The following is a 15,333-nucleotide window of genomic DNA, read 5'->3' as shown; positions in this document are numbered from 1 at the left end:
ATAACTATATTAAGAGCAACTTTAATATACTTAAGGAGGATTATATCTTACCGCAAGACTAGAAGCTTCTTTATATAATTTATACCTTTCTAAAGCCATTCTACTGTGCAATATTAGAGACATAAGGGGATTATATAACACTTAATCGAGTACTCTTTATAATAGATATGCTTATTAAATATATAGAGAACTCTTTAGTATAAGTCTTCTCCTAGTTACTTTATTTTAAGCTAAAGCTAATATTATACGATAGGTACTCTTTAAATTAAATAAAGCTCTTTCACTTTAAGTAAAGAATGTATAGGCGAAGTTTAATAAGTACTACCAGAGAACAGATAACTCGCCTCTTTATACCGCTGCACTTATTCTTTATCTAAATTATTATACAAAGTATATTAAGACATTTTAGAAGAAGGAGTAGTAGAAAATAATACTTCTAAAGGTTTAATGGCTTTAGGAAACATACCGAGAATTAGAAAAGCCTACTACCTCTCTTTAGATAATATCGTATAATAAGCTATTATAAAATAAGTATAAGGAACTTAATAAGTACGATTAAATTATAAATAAGTTAAATAAAAAGGTTACTTAACTAGCAAGCCAAGACGAGTACAAGGACTACTACTCTAAAGTACCGTACGAAATTAAAGTTTCTCCACTTTAGTGGTAGTCTTAAGAATAATAAATAAAGCGCTGGCTATGGCTTTTACTTTTTATAAGAGAGGTACTTTTAATTCTAGCTATAAGTAACAAACTAGAGAGAGTATTTTTAGGAGGGCATTGTATGGTATTATAGGAGAGAATGTAGCTTAGATTTTAGAACCTTAAGAAGACGGAGTATATAAAGAGTTAGCACTAGAGTGGAATTTTAAAAGGAATATAGTAGTTGTATAAAGAAAGGTATATAAGAGATATGTTATACAACACTAAGGGGTAGGGGTATAAGATATATAAATAAAGTAATTTTCGGTAAAAGGTAACCACTAAAGGCGCGTAGGTGGCATATGTAAACATATACTAATTTTAAACTTAATAGATTATAAGTTTAAATCCTACTAATGTCGTCCTTTACTAGGAATTGGGAAATACAATTATCTGGTATACTTCCCGTCCTACCATATAAGAGATTCTTTAGTAATATTGCCATACTGTAAGTAAACTCTTCTCTTCATATAATATACCTATATAACTAACTACTCTTAGGATAAGTAGGAGAGGGTAGAAGCTTTACCGGCAATTGATGTGGAGGCTTAAGTGGGGGGGGGTATTAGAGAAGTAGGTGCGGACGGGGAGGCCCTTATATATAAATGCAATTCTAATTTAGAGTTATAGATCTCTAAATATAATTGTAAGTAACCTATATTACTTGTACAAGGCAAAGAGCTAATTAACGCTAGCCCTGTAAGGCTTGTACGGCGACTCTACGTCGTCTAGTAGGCCCTTACCCCTTTACTAAGTATCGGAGTCTCCTAGGGTTCTATAGTGGGTGCTGTGGAAATTATAAATAGCGGGATTATAGGGCTTAATATTCGTTGTACGATAAAAATTCTTAGCCTATAATGGCGGCAGTGGGAGTACTGGAGGGTAAGGATCGGATTATAGAACTAGAGGATAATAAGGAATAGATAAAAGTTACTAATTTCAATCCCCTCTCTTTTTTACTATTTTTATTTTACTTTATAATATTTTATATAAAGGAAAGTATAAATAGAGGGTAAAAAGGAGATACCTAATTAGTAGGGAAGCTAAGGACGTTAATAGTTAATATTTTAGCTGCAATTACTCGCTTATTTAGTAGCGGATTAAAAAAAATCGATTAATATGATATAATATGATATGATCTCGCGTATCATATCGATAAGGATTGATTGGATTTTTGCCTACCCTGACAGCTACCTTTAGGAAGAAAGACCTACTTAAGCTCTAAACCTTTAAGGAGCACCTTATAAGAAAGTATAAGATAAAGGACTTAGGTAACCTCACCTAGTTCTTAAATTTTTAAATTATCCGTAATAGAAAGAATAGGAAGCTCTGGCTTAGCTAGGATTCCTATATTAACAAAATTACAACAAGCTTTAAATATTATGGACGCTTTAAGTACAATATTATAACTACTTAGAGAAGAGTCGGAAGAAGCTAGTTAGTTAATTTAGGTATGGTTTAGGATAGAGCCGATAGAGCTATATAACGAGGAATGGTAACTAAGGTTATATAGGGTGATCTATATAATCTATATAATCTATAGGATCTGTAATAAAGCAGATAGAGCACACGTATATTATATATAAGAAGGACTTTATAGAAGTACGGTTGTGTATTTAAGGACCCTTAGTCTCTACCTAAGATGGTTCCTTTCTTATAGTAATTCTCAGAATATAATTAGAGTTAATCTATTAGGCAACTACTCCACTAGTTATTATTACGTTGTTGACTTTTATATTTACATTTTCTATACACCTAGCCTAATAATAAGCCTATTGTAGTTCCTGCTATAAGGTTCCGTTATATAATTACTACCTAGTTATAGTATTAATATAAGAAGTCGAACAATATATTACTAAAAGTAGCCACTATAACGCTATTAACGGCAGCAACTACTTTAAGGTTAGGAGGTGATACTAGTATAGTAGATACTAACTTATAGCAACCTATAACGTACGGATAACTATAGGTAATAGTTAATTAACTAACGGAAAATAATATAGTATTAGAAAATAGGGTTAACGGTATAGGAGTAGTAAAGGTTAAGTTACTATCTATTAAGAGATACTTAGGAAAGAGGTTAAAGCTTAAAGGATTCCTTACGTAAATGCACTTTAAAGTTATATAGGAAGGGGTAAAGCTACTAATACCTATAGACCAAATAGCCTATACGGGACTATTCTTATTAGAAAGAGTACTTAAGTAGTTTAAACCTTATCTTACGGAGATATAGGTAAATAGAATAACGACTACTAACTAAGATATACGATTTATATTCTTAAGCTAGGACAGGTTTACAGAACGACTTACGTAAATATTTAGAGACCCGGAAAAAATAACTACGGTAAAAAGAAAACTCTAAAGCCTAGTATAATAAACTTTAGCAATTAAGTACATAATATAGTTCTAGACGCTAGCAATATAAGTTAAGTAGAATAATAGGGCACTTATAGTATAGTATAAATAAGGACTTAAGGCTAAAGTCTAGGACGTGATTATCCTAATGGAAGATGCGGATACCCTAAAAGAGTTAATAGATTAAGTAATTAAGATTAATAATCGGATCTATTAAAGGGAATAGGCTAAAAGAGGCTAGGATAGAGTTCTATAGTTATATAAGATATAGAGTACGCAACAACCTAAGCTAAATTAGAAACTATAGTATAGCGCAGAGCTAATAGACCTAAGCGGTACTAAAGAAAATAAGAAATAAAATAAGAAACTATAGAAACCTAGGGGATAAGGATTAAGTGATTAAAGGTCTAAGGAGTAGAGGCTAAACTAGGGATCTTAGTAGCAGAAGATATTTAGGCAGACTCTATAGTAAAGTTAATAGTTTAAAGACGGAGCTTATATAAATTGCGGGAAATAAGGTTATTTCGCGAGGAATTATAAAGATAGTTAGAGTTACTATGTAATAAAGGGAACGAGACTAATAGTAGAAGACACACACGTATAGAGGGATAATAGTGTACTATAAGGAACAAAGGAATGTTTAATTAGAAGTTTCGCGTTTTGCTATAATAACGCATACTAAATTTATAAGGACGCTAAGTATGGTATAAGCTATTAGCTATAGGAGCTAAGATTTATAAAGTATAAAGGAACCAACGAACTAGTTCGTAGATCGGATATTAAGGACGATAAATTTAATATAGGCGAAATATTCCATAACGATAAGGTAATAAGGGCAGCTTACTAGGAGTATATAGACCTTAGAGATGTTATAAAAGAAGTAGAGGATAATTCCACTATAAAATAGGGAATATTAGTAGGAGTTAAGACCCCGCTAGACACGATATCTATTACTTTATAAGACGCAAAAGAAGTAAAATAGTAAACTACTTTAGCACTTAATAAAGGTAAGAAGCTAGAGGCTTAAGATTCTTAAGACGAGATAAGAGATAACTAAGATTCTTAAGACGAGATAAGGTAAGCTTAAGGACCTATAATAGACGAAAACTAATAGAGTAGAGCAATAGCTTAGTTTAGTAGCATATAAATAAGCTTAGGATGAAGTTTCCTAAGGGTATAAGACTCTTAAGACGAGATAAGTAAGATTTAAGACTCTTAAGATAAGATAAGAACACTAAGTAAGCCTAGTTAGACTAAGGTAGGAGCTAAGCTTAAGTTAGAAGCAAGCTTAGGATTAAGAATCCTATAGGACTAAGATTTCTAGATATAAATAAGGACTACTAGTAAGATTAGAGAATTTATAGTTTAAATAGTAACTAAACTAGGAGATAGATATATAGACCTAGAAGACCTACTAGGAGAACATAGTATTTAGCCTAAAAATTAGAAACCTAATACCAAGATTAAAAAGTAGAAAGACTTTAAGGATCTACTTATAAGGCGAAAACCGAAAGAAACTATAACAGAATTTAGAGAAAGAATTATCGCATAGCAAGAACAGAAACTAGATAAGAGATTTAGTATATTAGAACGTATAAAGGATAGAGCACCTATATAAAGAATTACTAATAGGCCTAGAGTAGGTATATTAAGAGCTAAGTGGCTTACCAAACTAGAAAATAAAGAGGATTTAGGGATTCTAACTAAATTTAAAGAATAATATACAAAGGGCTGTTATAACGCAGTAATAAGAAGATACTTCCTTATAAATAAACCGTATACACTCTAGTAGCTATACTAAAGGTAGTATAGATAAAGGCACAACGACGAGTAGGAAGATTTCTATATATAGTTGGATGAAAAAGTTATCTAGGACTACCCTATTACGGAAAAGGTAATAAGTTATATTAAAGGAGCCTTAATTATAACATTAAAGGATTTAGAGGAGCGCTTAGAGGACTAGAGAAGCGAAAGATATATCTTAGTACCTGCAAATAAAGTTATAACGCTTAGATTAATACGGTAGAGGTTTAAACTTAAGGAAGAGGATAAGTTAAGAGTTAACCTAAGATACTAAGTATACTATATATTATTGTGGATCGTATATATAGACGATGCGTATAATATACATAGAGCACCTAAGGATAAGTATTATAAATATCCTATAAGAATATATTGGATAATAGATAAATAGAAGTATTGTAATACTAAGTATATATATAGTTAGCACCTAATAGAAGTCTAGGAGTTAGGAGACTTAATACTTTAGCTAGGAAGATTCCTTACGGAAAAATGCCTAGATGGATAATAGTGGTAGGAATGCCTAGAGAATATATGTTTATAGTATATTAAGGATAAAAAACGAACTAAGTATTGGCCTAAGATGGACTAAGTATAGACAGGATTAAGCAGCTAATAGTTAGGAAAAGTAGAGGCCTACGGAACTAAAGGGAGCTAGTAATAGAGCCTTAGACCCTTAAAGGAATTTAAGGATAACACCTAAATTTATAAGTTAAATGGCGAGATTAATAGTTTAAAGTATTAATAGATAGTGGAGCAATAAGGAACCATATTTTATTAATAGTAGTTAAAAAAATAGGACTACCGTACAGGAAAAAGGAATACCCTTACCTATTAGTTATAATTTTAGGAGATCTAATAACCTACGGAGGAGGGATTATTAATCTTAAAATAGGACCTATTTAGCTAACCGTTAAAGGTAAATAAATTAAGATATCTTTCGATATATTACTATTAGGCAATAATAAGGTAGTACTAGAAATGCCTTAGTTACAGGAATATAATCCAAAGATTAATTAGATTATAGGTTAGGTCAATATTAGAGATACTTAACGCCATAAAATATAATAATAAGTTAAGATAGTATAGTACTAAGTCGGAGCAATATATAAAGAGACTAAGCGGGGCTTAAGTTATATACTAAAGAGATACTATAAGTACGGCAAAAAACTATAGTTACTAGAAAGTAAGAAGCTGTTAGAATATATAGTATAGGACTATAAAATAGAATTAGAACTAGAAATAAGTCTAAGGTTTTTTCCAATTTATAAGCTTACTAAAGAAGAAAGTAGAGCACTAAAAGAGTTTATTTAAAAAAAAATCTATAAAAGGGATATCCAGTACTATTTATACTAAAGAAAAATGGTAAACTAAGGCTATATATTAACTATAGACTGTTAAACAGCATTACTAGAAAGGATAGATATCCTTTACCCTTAATTAGCAAAATCTAAAATAGGATAAGTAATACGCAAATCTTTACAAAGATAGACCTAAGATAGGCGTACTATTAGATTAGGATTAAGGAAGGCAATAAATAAAAGGCAGCCTTTAGGATAAAGGAAGGACTGTACAAACTATTAGTTATATAGTTTAGGCTTATAAACACACCGGCAATGTTTTAGAAGCGCATTAATAATATATTAAGAGAATACTTAGATAAATTTATTATGGTATACCTTAATAATATTATTATCTACTTAATAACTAAGGAAGAACACGAGGAACACGTTAAATAGGTCTTAAAGAGACTATAAGAAGAACAGATACTAGTAGTAATTAAGAAATACGAGTTCTTTACCAGAAAGATAGATTTTGTTAGATTTATTATTAAACTAGGCTAACTTAGTATAGATCTAAAGAAGATTAAGGCTATAGTAAATTGGCGAGAACTAAAGAATATTACGCAGTTAAGATTGTTTCTAGGGTTTTGTAATTACTGCAGAAGGTTTATAGCGCAGTGGTTAAAAGATATTAAGCTATTTACTACAGTAACTCTATGTCCAGGGACTATTGCCTCCGTTTTTGGAGGTTTCTGTCGCCGCTTTTGGAGGCAATCGTACCTAGGGATTGAAGAGCTAAGCGAGACGCTAAGCCTAACCCTTGCTCCCTATCATAGTAAAACCTATATACTTACTTTAATAGATATTGCTTAGCTAATCGCCAACCTACACGATATAAGTATTATAGAATGGGATTGCAATATATTTTATGGGCTAATAGTCTATAAAATCTAGAGTAAGGCTAATCTAATAAATTCCTGGACACTATGCTAAAATTATATACCCGGATGTGGCTTTGCTAGGGATCTATTTTCTACTCCCTTAGTTTTCTAGATTTGGAACGCTTAAAAATAATTAAGCTAAGTGAAATAGGCTGAACCGTTACGGTTATTGGTTAAACTGGAGATCTATTTTTGAACCCTCCAATAATATGACGTCATTATGCCTAGCCGCGGAGATGGGTACCTTTCTGTTTATAAGATGAACTAATAGGAGATTCCGTAGAACTCCTTAAAAGGTAAACGCTATTGTAATTCGCTTGGCTATGGAGGAACCGTTTCTGGTCCCGCTTAGCTGACGTCATCACTCTCTACACAGCCACGACTTAGCAGATTCCAACTTCTAATACGAATTATTAAATGCACCTAGATAGTTTAGTAAGAAAGGTTAGAGTATATTATTTAATAAAATATAAAAGGAACTGCAGTAACAAACCCAACTTAGACCTATTTATTTAGACTAAGTAGACTTAAATAGAAGGTGACATAATAGATAAAAAAATGTGGATATTAGAGGTCTTAGCTTGGGCTAACGCACCAGACCTACATTTTCCTTTATGCGTAGTTTTAGGTAATACTTTAAAATCTATTCAAAAAACTAAATGATGCCTTAAATATATCTAGCATTAAGATATTCTGCCAGAATAAATTATATAGAGCAGTTTCTTAAGATATTATACTAGGGAAAAGGTTCTTAGGCAAAACTACATCCTAGGAGACCCAACATACTAGGAAATTGTTACTAGGATAAAGCTAGTACTAGGAGGATGCTTCTAGGTTAAAGCTTTTTCCTAGTAGGTTAGTCCTAGGAGAATGTTCCCAGGAGAATTCGCCCAGGCGCCCTTATCTCCTAGTCAATTGGTCCTAGGCACCCTTGTCTCCTAGTAGGCTATTCCTGGGAATATTCTCCTAGGACCAATCAACTAGGAGCGAATTCTACTGGGAACATTCTCCTGGGACTAACCTACTAGGAAAAAGCTTAGCCAAGGAGCATCCTCCTAGTACTGACTTTATTCTAGTAACAATTTCCTAGTATTTAAATTTGTACTACTCGACACTGCGTTTAAATATAATAGAATCAAAAGCTCTCTTACGTATTGTTCCCTTTAAGATGTGATCTATGGAAATGGTGCATTAAGGTTCCCTTAGGCTATAGTATATAACTAGGCACTTAAAGAAAAGAGGAGGAATGTTCGGGAATAAGGATTTGGACGAGTACTACGACTACTCGATTAACACCGGTCCATATGCAACACAAGGCGACAACTCCGCTCTCGGCCAAGCTATGCTGCCTACGGCAGCGATAGTAATCCAAGTCACTGCAGCCTGAAACAATACCCATAACAGTAGCTGTATAATACAAAGTGTTGCAGAAGGTTGCGATCCCCCACTTCTAGCGTCTTAGAGCTCTTTAATACTAGCTTCGTGTTCTTTAAACCTGGTTTTAAGTTCTTTAATTCCTTCTTCGAATTCATTAACTCTGTCGTCAAGTTCCCCCAGATGCCTCATTGTATAGCTAGAGTGATTCTCAAGCTTATGCTTCAGTTTAGTAAGTCCACAGTCATTCGCCGGTGCCCTAAAGGAGTCAGGTAAAGCAGTCTTAAACAGTACCAAAAAGAAACTTACAAATTAGAATAAATATAGGTCTCTTGCTAAGTCCAGTATAGTTTTACGAGTTTAGCCCGCTGCTCCCTTCTGTTTAAGGCTTGATGTAAACTGAGTTTTCCTTCCTTTCTAGACTTAATGTAGCTTCCACCTCCTGCTTAATTGATAAGTTAGATAAAAGCCTTAAGAGTGAGTATTACATACACCGCCTACTGCTTTAACCTGGCTTATATAGCCTCAGGAATTATAAACGACCTCCTAAGCATGCTGGCTTATATAGCCTCAGGAATTATAAACGACCTCCTAAGCATGCTGGCTTATATAGCCTCAGGAATTATAAACGACCTCCTAAGCATGTCAGCAGCATCCTATAGAGGGCGGGCATTCCTGCGTACTCCAGTCTGGCTATTTATCATTGTAGTTGCATCTGAATTGTACACGTCCATTGGCAAAAGCGTGACTGTATAATGCTGACAGTAGAATTATATTTAGAAGAGGAAGATGGTCTAGAATGCTCTACTCCTATGCAGCTAGACTGAGATATGAAGCCTTATATATTTTTGCCCCTTCCCCTGCTGAATAAAAGTAATAAACTGCGCCTCAGGACTCATCCTAACAATTAATCACAGACCCCAGCGCCTCTGCTTTGACTTCTTATGCGACATGCTAGGTACCTCATACCATCAGCCTTAGTGATGTCACTAGGATAGCTAGGGGATAGAGATAGCGCATAAATTTGCTGAGCCTCACATAAGGCGCACTGTGATGGAAGGAAGAGCATAAACCAATAAGAGTCACGCGTTCATCGGCCAAGTCAAGTGATGTGTAATCGAAACCCTCCTTGTGGTGGATTGCACCCTCCTTGTGACGTACCTTCAGCGGCTGAAGTGATTCAAAGGGGGTATCTTAGCCTGTCTGGCTGTGAGCTACGGGGTATAACTAAGTATCACAGTTGCCTGAGCAGTATATTCTCTATCGGAGTCAGGGGCAGGATTTGCACAGCCTTCACTTTAAGTTGACTGTATTATATGTTAGTAACGCCATTACCCCGGAGGATATGCAGACTGTTGCTGCAGGAGGAAAGAGCTGCGCCTTCAGAGGTTAATCCTTATATCCTGCCACTGACCTCATGGAAATCCAAATGTGGAGCTTGAAGTCAGTCTCTAGGCTCTCCAAGTATCAACGCGTTGCGTGGTTCTGCTACGCCTCTGCATGAGCGTGGCGTTAAAGGGGATGGAACTTACAAGGAAACATTCACTCCTTCCAAGGCTCTCTAAACCAACAGCCTGCAAACGCTTGCGTAATGGCGTGGCTTGCATCGATCAACGGTGAAAACGCTTCAGCCATCGCCATCAATGGCCCAGCGCCAGCAACTCGTGCGTCAATCAAAAAGCGGCACCAAAATTCGAGCAGCTAGGTTACGACTAGAATCGACGTTAGTAGAACTTTCCTCCTTTTAGGATACCATTAAATATCCTCACCTAGATCTCTGGAGATGATGCAATCCGACTGTCGATAGCATGATTACTCGTGAATCATCATTTAGACCCGCCTAGAAAAAGGGGCTATCTCAGCGTGTCGCCACCGGGCCCCCGGGGGGGGGGGGGGGGGGGTTGCAATCGAGTATCATAATTGCCTGAGTAGTTCATTCTCTAACAGAGTCAGGGGCAGATTTGAACAGCCTTCACCTTAAGTTGATGTTAGCAATGCCATTGCCTCGGAGGATATGCAGCAAAGGGCGAATTGTGACGTCCGGACCAAGGTGTGACCGACCGCTCCTTGCAACATCGGTGACACCCAATGCGTCTGCCCTTGTCGAGGCTATGTTAGGTTTTATGCATCTATCAGGAGGCTGGCTCAGCATGCCAGGGCTAGGCTAGTACTTAAGACTCGCCTACGGACAATGGGTCAGCGACGGCCATCCAACACTTACTCAATTCTTAATTATCAATCCTTAGTATAACGATTAAGACTTACCTGTGTTGATTTCTATTATGACACACGCTGATTCCCTCAATAGCACCAATGCCCACTAACAAATGCGGCCACACATTAGCACTCTAAATTCTTAGGCACAAAGAGAGCTGCCTAAGTACCCGTCTCTTCCAGAACCTTAGTTTGATGACTGGGGATTATAAACATATACCAACATTATATTTAGGTTCCTTACCTTAGGAGATCTCATTAGTAATCATCAGCAAGGAGCCAAAGAACACAAGCAAGGGAGGCAAGATAGGGCACACGTTGAAGAGCTAGACAACAATATCACCCACAAACGCAATGAGACATACTACGGGAAGCATAAGAAACGAGACAACAATCCAGGTGATCAAATCCCCAATAAGCACGAAGGTAATCAAGATAAAAAGTAAGACAATAAGTATAATGACACAAAGGAGGGGAAGGGAAGCGAGAAAGATAACAACGATAAGTAAAGTAAGGTGTAAGAGAGGAGACAAAACTACAATTAAGACAAGAAGCAAGGCAAGAGGCAACTTTTAGGAAACCCCAAAAAGTAATGTAAAGGGTAAGATAAGAATCAATCAAAGGAGGAACGTAAAGATACTAAAGAGTAAGGAAAGAAGGAAAATAGTAAACATAACGACAAGCGGTAAAATAAACAGGAGCATGGCAGCTAAGTCATTAACCTAAGTAGTAAAGAATATCCTAGTAGGTACAAGAAGTACCACAGCTAGGGCACCGTTAGCAAGTCACTTAAGCAGGATGTTATTATAATCAGCAACGACAGCAACAACAATACACTACCTACTAAGGGTAAATCCCAACTAAAAAGAGAAAGTACCAAGTAAGGAAGCCCGTCTCCCACCTAGAAGATGAGTATACTCCAAATTAAAACCGACCCTATAGAGAACAGTCACAGGTTAGCTCCATAACTAAGCAAGTTTTAGGGTTACAGGTAAATACAGTTGAATCTCTTTCAACGGCGGCCATGTAAGAATGCTTTGGGAAGACGGGAGTGGTAGTGTTCCATGCTGGAGATTAGAGAAGAGAGTAGAAATACTAGGAGAAAGCCGAGATTTGGAGCTGTTAAGAGATGAGATGATAACCTTACTCCAGGTTCCATCTCTTCCTATGGAGTTTAATGACTGTATTTAATAGTTCGCTCGGTTTTCAATTGATCACGACGCCTTGGCTTTTCTGTTGCAGGGAGAAAAATCTCATATCTTATGGAAACGCGTTGTTAATCTGCGATAGTTAGCAATCCATTCTAAATTAAATTGTGTGGAGTCAAGTTGTGTAACCTATATTCTCCAGGTCTAACCATATGTACTATCTGGTTATGGTATTATGATAAAATCCGTGTGAAGCGCGAGATAGATTCGCAAATGGCTGCTGATGAGAAAGATAAGTGTTGATGCAGCATGGCTGCTCAGTTCTAACCAAACTGATTCTAAGCACTGAGGGGAGCTAGGTGTGAAAAGTTAATGAAAATAGAGCAGAAGCAGTGGAAAGAAATTATGAACTATACCATTTATAGTTTAGCGGACCCAGGACGACTGGGGGTTAAGCTGTCCTGGGGCCATTACAGCCTTTTAAGGCTAGTATTCCTCAGGTAACAGATATATATCTTTGGTGCAGCATGTTGGATTTGCTCGATCTATGATGTTGGGCAAATATGTAAGAAATAAATGATATGATCTGTCAAATGGTTAGCACGGAGGTTGTTTGGAGTGGGGAAAGGTTTTACTAATAGGCACGCTATCGCTGGTGCATGCTAGCGAATCAAGCAATCGAATCACCCAGCATCAATAACTGGGCGCTTTCTCTAAATTTAGACTTATCGGCGGAAAGCCCACCATTTAAGGGCAATAAAGCACTCAGGTGACCAAGCGCTCGGTTTACCTAGTATTTGATTACTAAGTACTGAGAGTTAACGTAGTGGAGCTACCTAAAGACAACGATGTTTTATCATGAAGGGCGGGTTGAAAGGGTTATATGTATGTTAATAACAAACTGTTGTGAAGGGCAGTGTTGATTATATACCCTAGAGGGGTCAAAATATGACCGAAATTAAAATAGAAAGACTAGAAATAGGAACTAGAAGTTGACAGGGCCAGGAAATGGACCTAGTCATGTCCAATAACATTCTTCCTACTATTCTTAGAGGGAGCCCAAATCCGGGAGCTTGTAAGAGGAAAGCAAAGAGCCCATGGCGCTCTCTTGTATCCATTGACGTCAGGCGGCTCTTTCAAATCAAAGGTTGCTGCTGTCGCCGCCTTCGACTGGCGCTGAGTTGCCGGTTGAAGGTCGCGATGCGTATGATCCTGGTGCGACGTCAGCGGCTGCTCAAAGGGTGGACAAGCTCGGTCGTGATCATCCTGTTCTCCTAGTGCTGTGATGATTTGTTGTTAGGCGATGGATGCTTTCATCGACCTTGAACTCCTCAGCGCGGTACCTAGGAAGCCACTGACCTCTAAGGCGGCTGATTAGCAGCAAGCAGAAAGTTACTCGGAGTAACCTTCATCCAGACAGAACCGTCATGACTGCTGATTGAAAAGTGCAGGCTGACTTTATGCTATAGGTCTGGTCCGGAATCATAAGTCCGAAGTTGCCATGTGTGAGGGAGTATGCTTGATTCAGCTGTTCCTCGCTCAGGTCTTGCGCCCTGTGGTCTGGTATCTCATCCTCAGCCATCTCCATGCGGGACTTGCTTGCCGCCTTTGGCATTGGGAGCCTCCCCAACCGAACCGCCCGTACGTAGTGACTCACGCCATCTTAGGCTCGTAGATATTCAATTCCATGATCGTCGCTCGGAGATATATCACTTCGGTGCTTAAGATTACCCCGGCGTTCTTAAGGGCTGCCTTTCGCTTGGTGCTCTAGAACAATCGCTTCTTGAATGTGTCTGGCTCCTAGTTCCATGAAGGTACGGGTTGGGCACGGCTATAATAAGGGTGGGAAGGTACATAGGACGACTATTGACCTAAAGAGAAGTGGGGTGGTTGCTATCTTCTTTTCTTCTGCTACTACGCGTCAGTAGTATGTAAGGGGTGTGGGTCGCGGTTAGGTCGATCCCGACCAACTCACCTGCATCCAACCTAGTCGAGCCACTCTTGATCGGTTAACTGGAAGACTGATCTTTACTCCTCTTTAGCCTCCTGTACAATCAGTTGGCCGTCTTCATGGGAAAGACTACGGGGATGACTGTCAAGAACGCGGTGTTAAAGCTGGGGAAGAAGGGTCATGCTTCATTAAGATGGAAATGTTGAAGGAACTAGCGGGAGAGAGGGCCTTATATATTCGAAATGGGAGCAAGAAACAGAGGCATGAAGAAAATGGCCCTAACTTAAGGCAGCACTTGACATCCCGGTTAGCGGAGGATAAAATTAAAGTTATAGAATTTTAAGGCCTCTAATGCTGGGGATTGGAAGCTATAAAACGGGCGATGTTAGTAAAAAAAAAAAAGGCGGCAGGAAAAGGGAGATAAGTTAAAGAAAATAAAATGTGCAGCCAAAACTGAATAAAAAATACCTAATTACAACTGCTTTCATTCTCCAGTAGTCCATGTGCCAAAGAAAACGCTACAAAAACTCGCAGTCCAAATGAAGGCTGATAACGGTTAAATGGTGTGGAGGGATTAACAGTTGGGGACTGCGGGCCCTAAGCTGCGGGCCGCAGTTTTCTGACGATTGTCCGCAGATTATTTGAGGGATGAGGAGCTGATGAGATATGAGAGGCTAGGTTGGGCGTCCACTAGCTAGACTAAAACTTGGGTAGTCGCGACGAAAGTGGCGGCCAGACGAAAGCGGCGGCCAGACGAAAGCGAGCGGGGACGTGACGGCTGGGCGAAATTGACGGCCAGACGAAGCGGCGGCCAGACGAAAGTGAGGGTGGGAGCTTAAACCGACGAAGAGTTGCGGCGCCTAATTTCTACGGTCACCACCTTCGTCTGGCTGTTCTCCAACCCGCCGCCTTGTATAAGAGTATTTCTCCAGCTAACTTATTGAGTCTGCAGTGTTGTGGAAACTAGTTTTGGGTCTATTAGTCGGGAACGTGAGGCGACGTGCGCACTTTAGGTCTGTATAGTTTGATCTGGACACGTTCGTTCGATAATGGCAAGGTGAACCCCCGAGAATAGAGCTCAGCTATTCTTCGTCCGATGGGCTAGTAGGAGGGCGTTGAGGAGATGATGTTGTGTTGTGTGACTGTTCGTTCGACTGCCTCTGTGACAACGCGGTAGACCCATAGTTATCCCTCGCGCGCGAAGTGGACGGTGATCTTCGAAGTCGTCGATTACAGTGCAACAAGGCGAGACACGGAACCTTAGCGATCCTTCATCGTCATCATCGACCGGAAAGAGACCTAGAGAAAGAAATCGATTCGTTGCTTGGGATATGTTAGTCTTTGAAGTATGTCTTCGTCATCTTCGAGAGCTGACTTTAACGTAATCCTTCCCTGAAGAAGCGGAAGCGTTTGTGACATCCTGGGCGGCGGTGCATGGAATGTAGCAAAGGATGAGAGATGGAGCTGTTTTCCAGTCCCCAGCGGGGGCGCAAGGGTAAGCTAGGCACAATCCACCGTACCCCGTGATCTTTCGTTTCGGGTCAGCCACCCGCCAAGGCGCTAAC

General features: G+C 38.3%; 2 protein-coding genes across 2 annotated transcripts; one reads left to right on the top strand and one right to left on the bottom strand.

Annotated features, from left to right (window-relative positions):
• Positions 1 to 6,701: 6,701 nt before the first annotated feature.
• K441DRAFT_568552 (uncharacterized protein) lies at positions 6,702 to 7,013 on the top strand (the record flags this gene model as incomplete). Its single annotated transcript, XM_067643835.1, has 1 exon — positions 6,702 to 7,013. A coding segment is annotated over one exon (312 nt), but the record flags the coding sequence as incomplete, so codon positions are not given.
• Positions 7,014 to 12,831: 5,818 nt separating this feature from the next.
• K441DRAFT_678706 (uncharacterized protein) lies at positions 12,832 to 13,432 on the bottom strand (the record flags this gene model as incomplete). The annotated part of the gene is made up of 3 exons (XM_067651185.1): positions 12,832 to 13,097; positions 13,177 to 13,187; positions 13,275 to 13,432. 3 exons carry the CDS (start codon positions 13,430 to 13,432, stop codon positions 12,832 to 12,834), a joined length of 435 nt encoding a protein of 144 aa, XP_067502398.1.
• Positions 13,433 to 15,333: the final 1,901 nt, after the last annotated feature.

Source organism: Cenococcum geophilum, assembly GCF_001692895.1.
Source record: "Cenococcum geophilum 1.58 unplaced genomic scaffold K441scaffold_30, whole genome shotgun sequence".
Lineage (NCBI taxonomy): Eukaryota > Fungi > Ascomycota > Dothideomycetes > Gloniales > Gloniaceae > Cenococcum > Cenococcum geophilum.
This window is presented reverse-complemented; position numbering and strand designations above follow the sequence as displayed.